Source organism: Sceloporus undulatus, chromosome 7 (assembly GCF_019175285.1).
Source record: "Sceloporus undulatus isolate JIND9_A2432 ecotype Alabama chromosome 7, SceUnd_v1.1, whole genome shotgun sequence".
Classification (NCBI taxonomy): domain Eukaryota; kingdom Metazoa; phylum Chordata; class Lepidosauria; order Squamata; family Phrynosomatidae; genus Sceloporus; species Sceloporus undulatus.
The window spans coordinates 46,782,259-46,798,367 of NC_056528.1; the positions used below are offsets into that span (position 1 = coordinate 46,782,259).

Here is a 16,109-nt window from a genome sequence, read left to right on the forward strand (position 1 = left end):
TGTGTGTGTGTGTGTGTGTGTGTGTGTGTGTGTGTGTGTGTGTGTGTGTGCCTACAAGTGGCCTGTTGGCTTATGGCAACCCCATGAATTAAAGTTGTGGGTTAATTCCCATAGCAAAGCTGGAAGAACCCAACATCAGTTTAGATTGGTTTGCCTACTGACCCAATGAGTGCTAAGTTTAGAAGCAGAGTAGTGTCTCCTTTTATTGGGATGGACAACATCTGTGGGTCTGGTGGAAATTTTCTTCCCCTGGCCTGCATGGCTTATCAAAAAAGGAAGTAAAACCCACAAATGAACTCCAAACCAGCCCCAAACCTGAAGCTCATGGAAGTCTACTTCAGGGCTTTGAAAGGTGCATGTTTTAAATCTTAAATGGTGCTGGAAGACCTTGCAGTTAGTCCTAGGAGGTAGGCTCTGGAAGCCACAATTCACACAGACATCTTTTTGGACAGAAAAAGACAGGTCCAGAATAGTCTCGATGGGTACCAGAGGCTGCAAAATCCATATTAGGAGAGATGCAGACAGACCCAGTTCACCCTGGCTCTAAGGAATCCCAGGATAGATAACACATTTCCCCAGCATCTTTGTGAACACAGTCATTAGGATCTCAGGCACCTGCCTCTTTTTAAATGTATGCCAGTAGAAACAAAACCCGATGATCCTGATGCCACCTAAAAGTCCCTTGACATGGTGTTTGAAACCTATTTTTAACTTGAGATTTTGCAGCTGATAAATGGAAGGTTCCTAAAGGCTCAAGAGAGATTCCAGCCTCTAAGATCCAATTCTCAATTCTTTTAAATCATGAACAAGCATATTTAAGCTTCCCCTAAACATAATGTAGGTTATTCTCTCCTTGATCAGGTCTTTGGTCAAGGATTTAAAACAAACACTGGTAAATTAAAGTCAACTGGAATATCCCCCCTTTTGAGTAACAGAGCAGCAGTTTTGGGAACCTGAACTAACTGAACTCCAGATAACTTTCTTAAGAGGACTGCCATATTAGAACCACTGGAAACTTTGTCATATGCTCATATATCTCAACTTTGAAGATTTCATTAAAAAAAAGAAATGCTATCAATGGTTCGTACACATTTCTGCAAAGCTTTAAATTATCTGGACTGCAAAAATTATCTTTCTCATTAACCTCTCAACACCTCAGATTGCAAGAGAAAGCTAAATTATTAGCAAATATCAAAATACTTGTGCGTCTTAACCAGGTCAATGATGTACTTGTCAATCCACCATTAGTACTATTCTTTCTATAGACAGCAATTTCAGTTTCAGATTGGCTTATTAACAAACATTCAGGTTTTCAATACTCTCCCAGGTCCTATAATTATCATGTGATAATGAGACGCCTGAATATAGTAACAAGATGCGTTGTGACTTAATGATGGTGGGGGGGGGAATTGTTCACTTTTCAAAATGTCTGTGGTAAAACACTGATGTAGAAAATGAACAGGGAGTATTGACAAAATCCACCCCAGACTCACCTCTCTTGGGAGCGGGCGAAATCTCAAGAAGATGTCATCAGCTTTTCAATCAATGGACCAAGAACAGCGGCGCTTGAAGCTGGCAGAAGTCAATAAAGACCAGAGACTTCTTGGGCTGGCGAAACACCGAGGAAAATATTCTGTCTGTATTGATCCGTGCCAGTCTCAATCAGAGATGTTTTCGGCCCATTGAATCCAAGGTGGACGACAAGTCAACCAAAATCACCAAATGAATGGTTCTTATTTGTAATAACATGCTTTGGAATTGGATGGGACAAGACGAATCCTATTATTTGAAGTTTTACCTTGAACCCTGTTTGCTTTTTCTGATGAATTGATCAATATTTAACATAGAGCTTAACAACTATGATCAGTATTCCATATCAGCTATTTAGTTACATATGTTTATCTAAGTCAGTAATGGTGAACCTTTTTGAGGCCGAGTGCTCAAACTGCAAACCAAAACCCACTTATTTATTACAAAGTGCCATGTCCCTCTGGCTTTCTAGTAACAAACTCTGTGCTGGGAAGATGGCACATGTGCTCACAGAGAGGGCTCTGAGTGCTACCTCTGGCATGCGTGCCATAGGCCATCACTGATCTAAGCAACGTCCCCTGGATGCCCCTTAATAGCCAGCAGTTGGATCTGGCAAAGGAGGTCTATTCAGATGAAGATGCCAGCCACAGATGCTGGTGAAACGTCAGGAATAAACTCTTCTAGAACATGGCCACATATCCCAAAAAACCCACAACAAACTATGAGGTCTATTCAGTTTCCAATGGGAAGGCAAGAAGGATGACATTTCCATATTCTTCTTGACAGTGAGCTAGGCTTTATCAATCAGAAAAAAGGACCCCCTGTTACAAGTTCTTGTTGCAGCCTTGTTTGGTGGAAGTCTAATCCTCCTTGAGTCCAGTTTGGAAACTGAATGGACCTCCTTTCAACCAGTTCCGCCGTTGTCTCTTAAGGTGGCCTGGGGTGCTAGTCTTTATGTACTCTTACAATACGACTGCATAATCTTACTCAATACAGAGCAGATACAGATCCACAGCTCCAGAAATCTGAAAAAGCAATACTAAATGCCACCCGTCATCGACAAGACTTATGGATCTCATAAATTTAGAGAGTTTATCTCTGTGAACTTCGTAAAAGAGGGAAATTACCCCGGCTGTCCTTTTTATGAAATGTTGCAACAAAATAATTTCCACTGAAGAAGATGGATTACTGTGAAACAGCGATAAATCCAAAAAGAAAAGAAAAGAAAAGTGCTAGATCCTGACAGTTTGGAGGTTTTGAATCCAATTATGGGTCATTCGGTGGAAGGCTGTTCAGGTTTGTTTGGGGGTACCTTTCAGAATTCGACCCCCAGGAACTGCAGAATTTCTTTCAGAGGCAGGCAATAGCAAACCACCTCTGCATATTCCTTGGCTAAGAAAACCCTATGAAATGCATGAGATTGCCATAGGTCAATGGACAATTTGAAGGCGCACACACATTCTAATGTACACATACACATATTTGCCTGGAAGAACAATGCTATACATACATATTTTGTATGCCCACTGAATCAAAGAGGATCTATGTGTGGTATACACACAATTGTCCTGTAGAGGACTTCGGCAGCCTTTATAACCAACGGCAATGAAATGGAGTCTGAAGATGGATGCAACTATCCTAAACCCCTTAAAGATATCTATGGGGTGGTACAGACTGGCGCTTAGCACTGACCTTGGCCCGAACTAGGGGTACGTGGGGGCTGAGCGCATACAGATGCGCCCATACATATGGGCATGCCACAACGACATCTGTGCGGCACAGTGCCTAAACAACACTGTGCCGTGAGGATGTCTTCATTGCGTGCAAGTGTGCCAATGGCGCCCCATGTGCGCCCTAAAAAGAACCAGGGAGCGGGTTCTTTTTAGGCCTCTTGGAGGCCGCACCGTTTGTTTAGCACGGTCTCCATCTCGCCACCCCTTTCTGCCAGTCTATATTCCCCCGCCCAATGCCTACATCAACTTACACTGTTTGTTTTGTTCCTATAACAAAATCACCATTGAGAACTGAGAAAGCTGTACAGAAGGACAATATAGCAACTGGTTCTAATGAGTTGGGGCAGAAGAAAAGGCTTGAGCAGGACAACTAAGACCAGAGGGGAGAGTATCACACTACACCCATGAACCTCTGTTGTCCCTGACAGCAAGCCACCCTGAATTGTGAGGTGTGTAGTGGTTTGAGCATTAGTCAACGACTCTGGAGACCAAGGTTCAAATCCCTGCTCTGCCATGGCAACACATCTTGGGCAAGTCGCATTCTCTCAGCCTTAGAGGAAGGCAAAGGCAATGCTCCTTTGAACAAATCCTGCCAAGAAAACCTCATGATAGGTTCTCACTGGGGTTACCATAAGCTGTAAATGACAGTTGTTGGTTTCAGGGGTAATTATAACACTCCTTTTTGTTATACACGTCCACACTTCACCAAACAACAAGGTACCAATATAGTTCAGTTATATGTGCAAAAGGAGTGTTATGTTGCAATACTTTTTTTTTATAAAGGAGATGAAAAGATTCAAGTGGTTAGAACTCAGCTAATTTCTTGCACATGGCATTTAATTATAGTTTAAACGTTTATTAAAGAAATCATAAGACTGGGTTATCAGACACGGAGAATGTGGACTTGAGGTTAGTTTTGGAAAAGGAAGATGTAAAATAAGATAAGTCTTTTATTGTGGATCACATTATTTTTTTTAAGGCAACAGTCTTATCCCCACTTACCTGGTAGCAAGCCGTTTAGTTAGCAAAATAGGATTTACTTTTAAGCAGAGTTTTATAAGACTTTGCTCTAAATGTGTAATAGGCATCAACAATTCATTAGGAAACATTGCAAGGTAAGCTGCCTTTCAAATTAATTATGGCTGAGCTTAGTACCTAAATTAAATATTACTTATCAAAATATCATATACTGTTATAAAGGTAAACAGTATATAATATAAAATACTGTATTATATATGGTTATAGAAGTGCAGACATGTTTTGATCATCAGGAATATAGGCACAATTCCATAGCTGCAAACAAAGGGGACATTCCACCAAAGTGTTTTATCGGCACCTTTTATTCTTCCATTTGTATGCAAATAATGTCACAATAGAATTACAGGCATCTCCCGGTTGCTGTCACAGACTGTAAATTATACAGATGATATGGTATTAATATCTCATTCACAAATAAATCTTATAAGGTAATTAGGGATTTCTTTTCGAATTAATTAAACATCAAGTTAGCCGTAACATATGGTTTCCACTGCGCTGTATTCAAAGTAAAGGCGGTAATTTTGTCTCACATTATTTCCGGAATGACACGAGGAAAATATGGGGGCAGAAACTGAACTCGAGCCAAATTGGGATTCTAGAAAATCATTTGCAAAGGGACCTTTTCTGTCTTTTATCCAATAATCTAGCACCTCTCCTCCAGGCAAAGCTGGGGGTATTATTCAATCTACTTCAAGTATTTTTGGAAAGCCAAAATTCACTAGTGACTCATCGTTCTAAGAATAGGCGATTTTATGAATTAAAAAGAAAAGAGAAGGAAAGAGAGTTTAGATCCCTTGGATTTAGTTGAGCCTTTAGCGGATACTCGTTGTCACCATCAAATCATCATTATCAGTATCAGATTCTTCTCCATCTATTCATATAAAATGAACAAATATGGGGTGATAGAGATCACAATCACTGGGCCAACCCTTGAACTTCACAGAGTTAAGGCTCAGTGTACAGAAACGCCGATAGTAAAGACTCATGTGAACATGATCCATGTGCTGAATCAATAGAAGAGCCTACTTCAGGAGTGGCAAGTGTGTTGCCCTGCAGATGTTGTTGGACCACAACTCCATCAGTCCTCGCCAGCACTGCCAACAAGTTGCCCACTTGTGGTCTACACTGCTGTTGCTGTGTGCTTTCAAGTCATTTCCAACCTATGACAACCCTATCATAGGATTTTCTCGGCAAGATTTGTCCACAGGAGGTTTGCCATTGACTTTCCCTTAGGCTGAGAGGATGTGACTTGGCCAAGGGTTTCACGGCTGAGCTGGGAATCGCAACTTGTTCTCCAGAGTTGTAGCCCAACACGCAAACCACTATGCCATACTTTCATGCATTTTGTACAAAGTGTGACTCAATCTGAGCCGAGAGGAGAAAATCAACTCAAACCTGATTCCTACTACCTTTTAAACTAGATTGCAAATCAGTTTGAACTGGTTCAAATGACCCTGGTTCCCACTTGAATCGATTCACTAAAGTGAATCAAAGGGGCGGGGGGGAGATTGCACTAGACCCATTTAACCCGCACCTTTTTGACGCTGATTTTTCCTGTTTTTGGATAAATCGATTCTGCGCAAGTGTGAACCTGATATGGATCGGAATCGATTTAAATTTGCTCTTTGGCTGGCTGGAGCGGGTCCATTTTGAATCGATTCATTCATCAATGCAAACCACAAGTGGGTTATTTTATTTCATTTTGCATCAAGAAAATGCGAAAATCAGAGCAAATGTAGTGGGAACCATGCTCCGATGTCAAATCGATCCATCGATTTGGATCACACACTGATTTATTTGTAAGTGGGAATGAGGCCCCATTTGAAATGTGTTGCTGCTAAAGGAGAGTTTGATGGATACCATGGAATGCCAAAAATACGAATAAAGGAGTCTCAAAATGACCACCCTGAGGATGCCATGGGCATATCATGAGACTTTGGGTACATCACGAAAAACACAACTCACTGGAAAATATGATAATGCTCCCTAAAGTGGAAGTTGACTTGACGGCCATAATAGCAAAATGTGTTCTTCCCACGAAGGGGTTATTTAATGCTGGGTCTCAAAGAGCTGTGCATGACAGTTCCTGAAACTAGAAGCTAGGGCTCTCAATACTGGAAGAGGGAAGGTTGTCCAAACTCATTGCCTCAATTTTAATGCCTTGAAGAGTGACTGGAAAGAAAGAATGAAGCGAGTGGGAAACATCATGCTTTCTAAACCCACAAGACTATGGCCTGCCTACCCATAACCTTTCCAAAGCTATGTTTCCTGCAAAGAGAGCTAATTCAGAATTAGGACCACTGCAGCAATTTAAAAGGTTAGCAGAAAATGTGTGTGTGTGGTGTGTGTGTGTGTGTGTGTGGGGGGATATTAAAGGAAAATGTAGCCTCTCAATGCAAAAAACCTATCTGCTTGCCAGCATCCTTACCGATTTGGGCTGGTCACTAATCCTGGAACTAAAACCACTTTTGCCTCTGGGAAGTCTAATGGGTTACTATATAAGAATTCTGCCTGGGTTATTAGCATGGCAGCAAAGCTTTAACTGGCCAAATGATAGATTCATCCATTAAAGTTTCAAACTGATTAATCAATGGGGGGAACTTGAATCGGGGAAGTAGGGAGCAAAAGGCAAACCTATTTATTTTTTAGACCACTTGGGTTTGCGTGTGCAACTTAATATCGAACACGCTTGGATTAAAGATGACCTTTCTTCCTAGTAGTAATAGCTTTTGCTTTAAAAATTCTAGTTATTGAAAACAGATGTCACTGAAGTTTTGGTCACATGCAGATTTATTCAGATATAATCAATTGAGTGGAAGGTATTAGCAATACGGTTTTAACCAGGGCTATCCAGAAATACATCTTATTGAATGCTGCGAAATAGACAAGTATGCTTTCAATAGATAGATAGCATTGTGTATGTGTGTGTTGATTAATCTTGCAACCAGAGCTTGATGCCTTAGATACAATAAGGAAATATGAAAAGACGCATTTCACTACCTAATTCCCAATTAATTATTGGAGGCTTATCTATTCCCCATTTAATCCACCTGTTTTACTACTAAGTTCATTCTAAAATAATGATGCCTCTTTTGATTTAAGATGTTTGGAGAGGTTTGGAGATCTGGCCAAGGCTTTTTTCCCCTCTCCTGTCAGCAACAAATGTAAAATAATACCTGCATGGGCAAAATAGCAATTTCATCTACATTATTTAAAAATGTTGAAACGAAATCTGTTATCAAAGTATTTCCCCTTCTTTGTTGATCTTTGTTGTTGCTGCACAGATGGCAGTAGTACAATGAAAACAAAAAAGGAAACCAATATAAAGGGTGCTGACAGCTATGTAATTTTGTGCCATGCATCATTTTGTTTTTAGGAATCACAAGTTGTAATATTTTCTTCACTGGTGCTCTCTATTTATTTGCATAGAAAATATATTAATGTAACAGGCTATAATTAAATGATGGAAATGTGTTCCGGCACAAGCAACCATCCCATCCTTTGATTCATGTATCATCATACAAGGGAATATGAAATATATAGGCAGGCATTGAAATTGTCTTGAAACAACTTTGAGGTTGAGAGATTGTAACTTGTCCAAGGCCACCCAGTGGGTTTCCATGGCCATGCAGGGATTTGAACCCAGGTCTCCACTCAAACCACTACGCCATGCTGTCTTTTTGCCTCTTTGCCTGACAAAGAGATCTTTTTTAAAAGTCTTGATGCTCAGCTCTTATGTTCCTCCCTCTTCCCTGCTTTGCTGATGTAAAATAATGTTTAAGTTGCTAAATATTTAATGGTTCAGCTGTTATTTACACAAATATTTGCATCTGTAGATATCCATAGAGGGATTCAGGTGACTTCCTTCCCCAGGTTTGGAAAGAACCAATGCCATATGCATGTTTATTTTTTGGTGTTGTTATATTTGTACTTAACTCTTAGAGAGACAGCATGATGTAGGAGTTAGAGCACTGGACTATGGAGAACAGGATTTGGATCTCTGCTCAACCAAGGAAACCTCTTGAGTGGCCTTGGGCAAGTCACACTCTCTCAGCCTCAAAGGAAGGCAAAGGCAAATAACCCCGGAACCCATCTTGCCAAGAAAACTCTGTGATAGCTTTGCCTACGGGTCCTCATAAGTTAGAAAAGATACAAAGGCACACAACAACACAACTGTACCTTCGGGGAAACTTCTCAATGTTAGTTTAGGTTCAAACATAAAGTACCTTCATTATGTGTTTAACTGGTGCTGTTCTGCCATTATTTCACAAGCATCCTCAGTTCCAGAAGCTGATTAATTTTATATCAATAAGATAGATATGGATTTAGAGGAGTTCTTGATTAAGTTTCTTTCATTTTTTTTTCCAGAGGAAGAAAAAGAACTTGACGATTTCTTCTTCTATTAATTTAAAGAGTATTAAAAATTCACTTTGGATTCTTTATTCTAATTACCTAAGTCAACAATGAGCCATCTTAGGTATGTTTCCCATTAATAGGTTTCTCCTTCTGCAATATGCGACAAGTAAAACGAAAGTGAAATAGTTCAACCTTCTGAGAGATACCACTTCTACGCAGAGAGAGTAACATTACAGGGATTAGTTTCCTTTGGGTCAGTCCAAATGATAAACTTACACGTCTTTTGGCACTACAGCACTTGCTTTATTTGCAAATATAAAAGCAAAGCCAATTGAGATCAAGCTATGCTTAAAAAAACAGGGGACATGTCCTAGAATGCAACATTGTGGAGTTTTGCACAAAAAAACTCTGTAGCCAGGCATACATGTGTCCCCCCCCCCCGACACCATATTGCTCTTTTCTTTCACAACAAAAGTCATGTTCAGAGGTTTTACACAACAAAACCATGTGCAAGATTGACATTTCGTTTTGGCACAAGGACTGGAGCTTGGCTTTGGTGCAGCTTCTGGTTAAACAGCATACCTCCAAAGTGACTCGGAGCAGCTTTATGTTGGCCTGTCTGTTTGGGCCCTTAGTCTGGTGGCATTTATATCCTCTCCATAGTCATACCCTATCTGTGTATTGACATATACATATGCATGACTCTCCAGGTCCCATTTATGGGCCACATGTAACAAAAAAGCAACCTGGCTGGGTGAAGAGAGGATTTCGATGCGAGATTGAAGCTCATTAATTTATTTGAGCTATATCTTGTTTTTCTTCCCAAATGGAACTCCTCTTTACCTGGTATTTTTCCATATAGTTAAAGAGGAAAGGCTGGTGTTTTTTTTTTTTTATGAGAGTTGATAAAGGAAAAGGTGGTAAGGAGAATGGCCAAAAAACCATCACAAATATGCTTGACTTCAGTAATGTCATTTTTCCAAGAGACAGTTGAGATACGGCCTTAGCAAGGACCTTTCTTGATTTTAGGAAGCTCACTCTGAATGCTTCACTTAACGTTGCCTTTGGCGGAGGAATAGTAAGAGGGCTCTCAGAACTTCATTCCAACTTTGTAGAAGAAGTGGAACTGAGTGTTGTCTCCCCCCCCCCAAAGAAAACACTCTATAAATCAACAAAACATGCAGACAAATTGATTAGAGGCAAAGAAATAAAAATGTGCCGGCAAAAGCAGCACTCAAATCAGCAAATAAACAGGCTCCGGGGACTTTCAAGAGGTTGATTGAGTTGAAATAATTCACATTACTTTTTAACTTTCCTCCTTTTCTTTAAGGAATTAAAAAAAATGGGGAAGAGCCTTTTTTCTAATTAAAAGCAAACAATGGCAAAATTACTTTTCATTTAAAGTACAGGAAATATTTCTTAGGCTGCCAAACAGTGCAATATGGAGCACTCTTGGCCGGTGTCTGGATGGCACGCCAAGCCATTATTTCAACAGCAGTGACAATAACAACAACAGATCTTGGGGTTACACATGTCTTCTGTCTTCTCTTTATGGATATGCTAAGAGGAGGGACACTGTGAGGCTTTGTGGGCTTCTTATCACTGCATTACGCTATAGATTGGTATGATATACAAACCATTATTTATCTGTTAATGTTGTATTTTGCCACTCCTCTAATGGGTCCAAGGAAATACACATGCCTCTTGACTTCTCCATTTTTAACCTCACAACAAATCTGTTGGTTAGGATGAGAGATAATGACTGCCCATGGTCACCCAGTGATCTTCACAGCTGAACCTTAGATGTCCCCAAACTTAGTCCAACAGTTTAACCATTAACACACAACTGGACAAAGTAATGTTGTGGCCGCCAGGGAACGCCTTGGAAGGGTCTATCTTTTTGCCCCCAGTTGTCTTCTAGGGAACATTTTTGCCTATGCCACTTTAGACCCAGAAATGCCTTTGCTTGAAAAAAGAAATGAATGGAAAGCAACTTCTATTTACCGTATATACTCGACTATTAAGTCGATACTTAAGTCGTATATACTCGACCGTATATACTTGACTATTAAGGCGACCTCATGTATAAGCCGAGGGCAGGTTTTGGGGTCAAAATGATGGATTTTGATATGAACCATGGATAAACTGAGTGTAAAATGTAGGGGCATGTAATGAAGGATGTAAAGGACGAAGCAAAGGAAAACAATACCAAAGAACCTACAAAATTCCCTGCAGGGATAACTATTTGTGTTTGTACTAAAGGCTGGATGGATGGATGAGAGAGTAGAAGGGAGCCTGTGCTTCCAGGGAAGATTAAATTCTTGCCTTTTACCAGGGAATGGTTGTGTGTGTGTGTGATTTAAAGCACAGTACTTACATTGACCCATGGATACATTGACTCAAGTTTTTGGGGTCAATTTTTAACCTAAATTTCTAGACTTATACATAAGTATATACAGTACTTCTTGTTGTTAAATAGAGGCCCACCTTGGGCTAAAATGGTCCAAGGGACTTTAAAGCATGGAAAGACATTCCCTACACTCCTTATAGGGTACTGTGGGACAATGGGGGTATTTTGTGCAGTATGTCTGTGTATATGTGTGTATATGTGTACATGTGTGTGGTGGAAGGTACAGCCTTTCAAGGTCTCTTTGGGGGCTAATGCTCCCCTGCCAGCCTTCCAGAGTTGTCCACGCCTGCATTAAAGTACACTAGATGTCTTACAGAATGCAAGAGGAACAACCCACAACCCACTGAAGTGTGCAGTAAAATATCCCCTGGTATTCCTCCTGCAGGAACCTGCCCAAATATTGCAACCATTCTACAGGCCCAGTTAAAGAGCCTCTGACCCTTGGAAGTCGGGTGGGTCAGTGACCAGTGCAAAGCAATGATCTGACCAAAAGTAATTGACGTCCAGTCTGCAATTCAAGCAGAATTTAGCACACCCTGAATTATTTTGCCGGCTGAATTCCTGAGTGATTCTCATTTCTTACCCAGCAAAGACCCCACAAGAACTGCCTGAGGGCTTGATGAACCAGTTAATGAGGAGCACAGCCTGATTTGTCTGGTTGCCCTGACAATAAATAGGAGGCAAATCCATCTGTCTTTGCTCTGTGCATCTATAACATCCATTCTGTTAAGAGAACCAATTGATGTTTTAGTACAAAGCAAAAGCAGAGTCTTGTGGCACCTGGAAGACTAACCTGTTTATGACGACAGATGATTTTAATGACTGCAGCCCACTTTGGCAGGTGATTGTGACACAGGGGTTTATCACACGGAGGGAATCCCGTGCAAAAGGGGGGTTTAAATTGGCACGGGATTTCACCCATGTGATAAACTCCATACAAATGTTTATGCCTTAGCACCATAGAAAATGTAATGCTGTAAAACCCACTGGGTGACCCTGGGCGAGTCACACAATCTCAGCCCCAGAAAACCCTGTGATAGGTTCATCTTAGGGTCACCATAAGTTGGAAAGGCACAAAATACAAGCATAAATGAAGCTAGTCAATTTGTGAATCATAAGTGAAAAGGAAACCTACCGGTTGAGCAGTCTGAACCTGTCCACTTTGGGTCACAGTTGCACACACCAGTATCCAGAAGAAAGGTGCCATGACCGGAACACTGTTCTTGGCAGATTGGAAGAGAGGTTTCACAGTTGACTCCCCCCCCATCCCATGGAGCAGTGGCATTCCCCTTGAACACAGACCCCGTGGCCAGAGCACATTGGATCTAAACAGTCCTCTGGAAAGCAAGAGAGGGAAACAACGGCATTAAACATCCAAAGCAGAAAAGTGGTGAAGCGAGGAAGTAAATAAGTAATGCTCAAGTCGAGTCACATTTTACTTGCATCAATGAAAATAATAAAAAAATAATGCTTTGGGGTTGGCTTCTCATGTTGTCTGTCTTAACAGGATTGGTCTAATTTGGTAAAGGGTCAACTCAGGCACTGCAGCAAACAACAGCATTGTCCTGTCTAGAACAGGACATAAGCAACACATGATGTCAGCTTGGAGGAGTAGCAGAAAGCAGGCAGTGAGAGTCTATAGTAGCAGAACCTTGGACCAGCAACCAAACAACTTTGGAAAAGGACCCAGAGATAAAGTATGCAGAGAGATCCTGTAGCATCTTTGAGAGTAACTAAAGAAAGAAGTTGGAGGCATGAGCTTTCGTAGACTTAAGTCGGCTTCCTCAGATGCATTTGGTCAAGGAAGTAGTCTAAAGTCTACGAAAGCTCAGGCTGCCAACTTCTTTCTTTCTTTAGTCTCAAAGGTGCTACAAGATCTCTTTACATACTGATTCTACAGACTAACAGGGCTATATCTTTGCATTCTCTCCCTACAGATCGAGGCAGGTTACAAAATGCAGTTCAATACATAGCATAATCCAAGACTATAAAATACTCAATAACATTGTCAAGATTTGGACTCATAGAGAGGACTCACTCAAGACATTCCACCAGAATTTCAACAGCTTCCAGCTGGTTATCAAACAATCTCAGCTTAGAACTATCTATACAACAAGTCTACTTTCTGGACATCACCGTACAGCTACACAATGGACATCTGAGCACCACCTTATATTGCAAACCTATTGCAATATAAGGGCAGGCAAAGTGACCAAAGTAGTGTAAAAATAGCAAATAAGAGTACTATGGGTGTTTCACTCTCTGCAAATCTAAAAATTGGATTTTTGTGGGGTTTTCGGGCTCTGTGGCCATGTTCTAGAAGAGTTTATTCCTGATGTTTCGCCAGATGTGGCTGGCATCTTCAGAGAATGCTGGCATGGAAGAGAGTGGGGTATATATATTTCCATGCCAGCATCCTCTGAAGATGCCAGCCACAGATGCTGGCGAAACATCAGGAATAAACTCTTCTAGAACATGGCCACATAGCCTGAAAAACCCACAAAAATCTATGGACGCTGGCCATGAAAGCCTTTGACTTTGCGCTAGAAATTGGGCTTGGAAAGGAAATTTCATGCTGGGAGGTAGAATTCATATTTGAAGGGACAGTGCTCCCATTTTGCCCCCTCTGTAGCTACACTCCTGTATCTCAGCATTTACTAGATTCAGGATGGGACTATCATACATGTATCAAAGCATAGCTACTGCACTCTTAATCATTGAGTTTACTTTACAGATTCCACTCAGCCTCTGAGGTGCCACATGCCATCCATAGATCAGTTCATATTGAGCTTCCTTTGGGTTCAGACATGAACAGAATTTATTAGCTATTCCTAATATCCTTCTCCCGGCTTCTGAGGTTAAGAAATGTTCAACTGATCTATGCCAGCACTGCTACTATAATCGCTCTTAAACAGAGAAATAGATTTTGATGTTACACATACTTATACTTGAGATATTCAGTCTCTGAAAATTGTGGTATGAACTTACCTTATTCACACCTCGTGGGCTTATATACAGAAAATTGTGATTAAGTGCTAATCTCAAAAAAAAGCAGTCAACATGCACTTAAAGCACAGGATTTGAAATAAAATAGATTTACAGTTGTGTAATAGTGCTATAAATATGGTTAGAAACGTGCATTTAGAGTAAACTATGGGAATTCATACTGAGTTTTAAAAAGACAATTTTTACCAACAGTCAAATCTCAAATAATGATTGCTTTAATAACTAGAGGGATATAGGGATACCAATATATACATCTGTGGCACCAATGAATTGATTCAAGGGTTTCATGGCTTGCAATGTGAATCTTGTCTGAAGATGCCAGCCACAGATGCTGGCAAAACATCAGGAATAAACTCTTCTAGAATATGGCCACAGAGCCCGAAAAACCCACAAAGAACAATCTTTTCCATAAATTGTCATGCGAATGCAAATAACATACTCATTAATATGGATGGGATGGGAAAATTCTGAGCAAACATATGTGAAAGTGACATAGCTGGGAAAGAGACTGCTCAGTTCATCCCTAATGATTTATACGTTCCTTGCTTTCTTTGAAAGCTGTAAAACAGGGCTGGAGAAAGTGACTCTCCAGAAGCTGCTGAATATCTGCTTCCATCTGTCCTAACCAGTCTGGCCAATGGTGAGAGCTGATGGGACAAAAAGCTCAACAACTTCTGGAGGACTATGTATGTTCCAGTCCTGGGTCCACTATAAACTAGTCACACCGCAAATTTATAGCACCATGGTTCCACTTTAACTGCCGTCATTCCAGCCTATGCAATTCTGGGTTTTGCAGTTTAGGGAAAGGTACATGCAATTCTCAGCCGGAGCTCTGCTATTATTGTTGTTGTTGTTGTCGTTGCGCGCCTTCAAGTCTTTTCTGACTTATGGGTATCATGAGGTTTTCTTGGCAAGTTTCTTCAGAGGGAATTTGCCATTGCTCTCCTCCGAGGCTGAGATTTTGTGATTTGCCCAAGCTCACCCAGTGGGTTTCCATGCAGGGATTCGAACCCTGGTCTCCCAGCATCACAGTCTAATGCTCAAACCACTACACTGCGCTAGCTCTCTTATGGAGCTCTAGCACCTGATCAAATTTACAAACCCCAGGATTCCATGGGACTCAGCCATGGTGGCTAAAGTGGACTCACAGTGTTATAAATTGATAGCATGAGAGGCTCATGGAGTAAAGTATAATTAATGAAAAATAGGGACATTTCCAGAGTTGGCATTACAAAGTTGTGGTTTTTAATGTATGTTGAACTTCTAGCACTTTAGAGAAAGACATGCAACAAGAGAAATGAGTGGTACAAACCTTCCTCGCATATCTCTCCTTTATATCCAGGGACGCAAATGCAGATGCCCATGATGCAGGTGCCATGGCCGAAGCAGGTGGGGTCAATGCATTGCTCTTCCGGAACATCACATTCGGGTCCTTTCCATCCGTTGCGACACACACAGTGGCCCTTTTCATATTCCCCATTCCCGCTGCATAAGACTGGGCAGGAATCTGCAAAAGGCCAAGAAAAGACAACATATGTCTGGCCCGCCATTAGAGGAGTGTGCCAACCATAATATTACATTTGAACCCTAGTTTGATTATTAGGTCGACAGGTTCATTTGTTTGACTCCCATTATTCCTGCAATTCCCTTCCAGGTTCTATCAAGCCCTGCTCCTGCTTAGCTGAGATCTTGAGCTTTCAGGGTACACCTGGCTGTATTAGAGAGAAGCATTAGGGAACTGTAGTTAAGATTCACATGGATTTGGGGGAAATGGGGTGGGAGGATTCCTACAACTAAATCGAGTACGAGTTTATTTATTGCTATAAGCCATCACAATTCAATATAATTAAAGTAAAATACAAGCAAATAAACTACAATAACAGCAATGAATTTAAAATAGGCAACAAACTAGTGATACAAAAATATATATACAATCGTGAAAATATGCAATCATTTTTAATGTAAAGCCTCCCAACTCCAACTAAATCCTCAAACCAGCCACAGAATGTAGTCCCCTTTGCTATTAGTGACAGAAT

General features: G+C 40.8%; 1 protein-coding gene across 1 annotated transcript in view; it reads right to left on the reverse strand.

The window, feature by feature from the left end:
• TENM1 (teneurin transmembrane protein 1) overlaps window positions 1–16,109 on the reverse strand; it is a 292,675-nt gene that overhangs the window by 98,307 nt on the left and 178,259 nt on the right. Inside the window, 3 exon segments of the mRNA XM_042479300.1 lie at window positions 12,203–12,329; window positions 12,331–12,404; window positions 15,386–15,580. Coding sequence (XP_042335234.1) covers window positions 12,203–12,329; window positions 12,331–12,404; window positions 15,386–15,580 — 396 coding nt within the window.